The sequence below is a fragment of the Atta cephalotes genome (assembly GCF_000143395.1).
Source record: "Atta cephalotes unplaced genomic scaffold scaffold02199, whole genome shotgun sequence".
NCBI lineage: Eukaryota > Metazoa > Arthropoda > Insecta > Hymenoptera > Formicidae > Atta > Atta cephalotes.
Window position 1 is genome coordinate 1 of NW_012132263.1, and position 2328 is coordinate 2328.

A 2328-nucleotide genomic window follows, 5' to 3' on the forward strand; every position below is an offset into this window, starting at 1 on the left:
GTGTGTGTGTGTGTGTGTGTGTGTGTGTGTGTGTGTGTGTGTGTGTGTGTGTGTGTCGTGTGTGTGTGTGTGTGTGTGTGTGTGTGTGTGTGTGTGTGTGTGTGTGTGTGTGTGTGTGTGTGTGTGTGTGTGTGTGTGTGTGTGCGTGTGATATATGTGTGTGTGTGTGTGTGCTTCCTCTTAATAATAAAACATGATTTAAAATAGAGTGAATTTATTGTCTATGTTTATAAGATCTAGACTACTTGTATTAATGTCTTTTAATTTCTCTTTTCTGTAGTATTTAATATAAAAAGTTATACTCTAAATACAATATTTAAATAGAAATTATGACAAAAAATTTTAACTATAAAACATTTTCAATAAAAAATTTTTTGTTAAATTTTATTGAAAAATATTGACTTATAATTTATAAATTGTTTAATATTAAGGCTTGATTTCACCAATTCTAATTCTTAAAATTAGAAATAGATAAAGAGTAAGATAAATTAAATTGAGATTAAAGTTAATCTTACATTGGTAGACTCGGACTTAAGAATAAAAAAGTAAATTTTTTGATACATTTTTAGAAATAGATTTTATTTGTTTACACTTAAATAATTATTCTATTTAAGTATTAAAAATATTTTCTGATTAATTTTTCTTTATTTTTATGTATTTATTACACATTTATTCTTTACTTCTCATATTTGTTATTTACAGACCCAAAACTATACCCGTAATTAATATAACACAGAATAATATAAGACCGATTACATGGGCAGAAATACTACAGAAAGGCAAGAAATGTATTTATGAATATCCTTTTGACGGACAAATTTGGTTTCCGGATGGTGATATACGTAGCAGCAAATTTGTGCATAATCTCTTCGTCTTCTTCTTTCACATTATTCCCGCGTATTTGATCGACTTTCTGATGTTAATATTTCGACAAAAAAGATTGTAAGTTTTACATTTTTTGATAGAAATTATATTTTCAACATATTTATTATAATATATTTTTAGACAATATTATCATGGCTATGTAACAAACTTCCCTCTTATTAACTATTATTTACATTTATTTTGTTTTTATAAACAGTATGGTTAGAATTCAGAAGCGAATCTCAGAAGGGTTGAACGTGTTACAATATTTCACCACGAGGGAATGGGTGTTTTATAATGATAAACTAATTGATTTATTCCAAGAGCTATCGACGGAAGACCAGTTTTTGTTTAATATTTTAATTTATGATATCGATATAGACGAGTATTTAAAAAATATTATCCTTGGCACGCGACAATATTGTATGAAAGAGGATTTGTCTACTCTTCCGAAAGCTCGTCGGCATCAAAGAATGTAAGTATTTTTCATGAAAATTATCACAATGTTTTCATATAGTCGAAGAATAATGATTCCGCAAAATTTACTCCTTATCAATTTCTTTAAAAAAAACTTTTTTAAAGCAGCAATTGTTCTCAATCTCAATTTTTCGATAAACATAAGAAGAATAAATATAATGATTTAAATATGTAATGTTAAATATGTAATTTAAATATATAATGATTAAAATACAATGATTTTTATGTTAATAAAAAATTTTAGTATTTTAGTATTCTTTTTTCTTCTAATTCTTGAAAAGTAACAATTGTCCTAAGAGAAACTGAACACTTTCTATGATGTAGAAAAATAATTATTCATATAAAAGAAACGAACAGTAAGAGAAACTTGATGTTTGAACTTATTACTTGTTCAAATCAATACATTTTCTTCTTACGCTGATGTGCATTTCTGCATTTTACATTTTATATATTAATTATATGTATATTATATGTATATGTAATTACAGATTTGAATTTTTTTTGAGAAATAAAAAATATTTTAAATTTCCAAAAATTAGGACAAAGTAAACTAAATCAAACTAATTAATATTACATTATTCTAATTAACTAATATTACATATATTATATTTCAATCGTATTATTAATAGAATTTATACATATTACATCATAATTTAAAATTATTCTGTTAAATTTACATTAAAATTGAAGTAATTTAAATTTTCAGATTACTTTTTCAATTGTCAACATCTTTTTCTTAAATATATCAAACTTGATTTTTAATATATCATAAAAATTGTATTTTATGATACACGTTTGTTTCAGAATGCACATTATCCATATCACAACGGTGTATTTATTCTACTTTGGCGTGTTATATTTTATTTATAACAATATTGGGATAATGAAGATATGCTTGGATTATGTCATCAACATTATAAAATCACTACCGCTCATAGGCAGTTTACTGAGCAAGATGCATCTTTAAAAGCGTTTTTATATATATAT

At 24.8% G+C, this 2328-nt stretch overlaps 1 protein-coding gene across 1 annotated transcript; it reads left to right on the forward strand.

Annotated features, from left to right (window-relative positions):
* Window positions 1-702: 702 nt before the first annotated feature.
* LOC105625514 (putative fatty acyl-CoA reductase CG8306) lies at window positions 703-2308 on the forward strand (the record flags this gene model as incomplete). Its single annotated transcript, XM_012206838.1, has 3 exons — window positions 703-942; window positions 1082-1339; window positions 2146-2308. Coding segments are annotated over 3 exons (661 nt in total), but the record flags the coding sequence as incomplete, so codon positions are not given.
* Window positions 2309-2328: the final 20 nt, after the last annotated feature.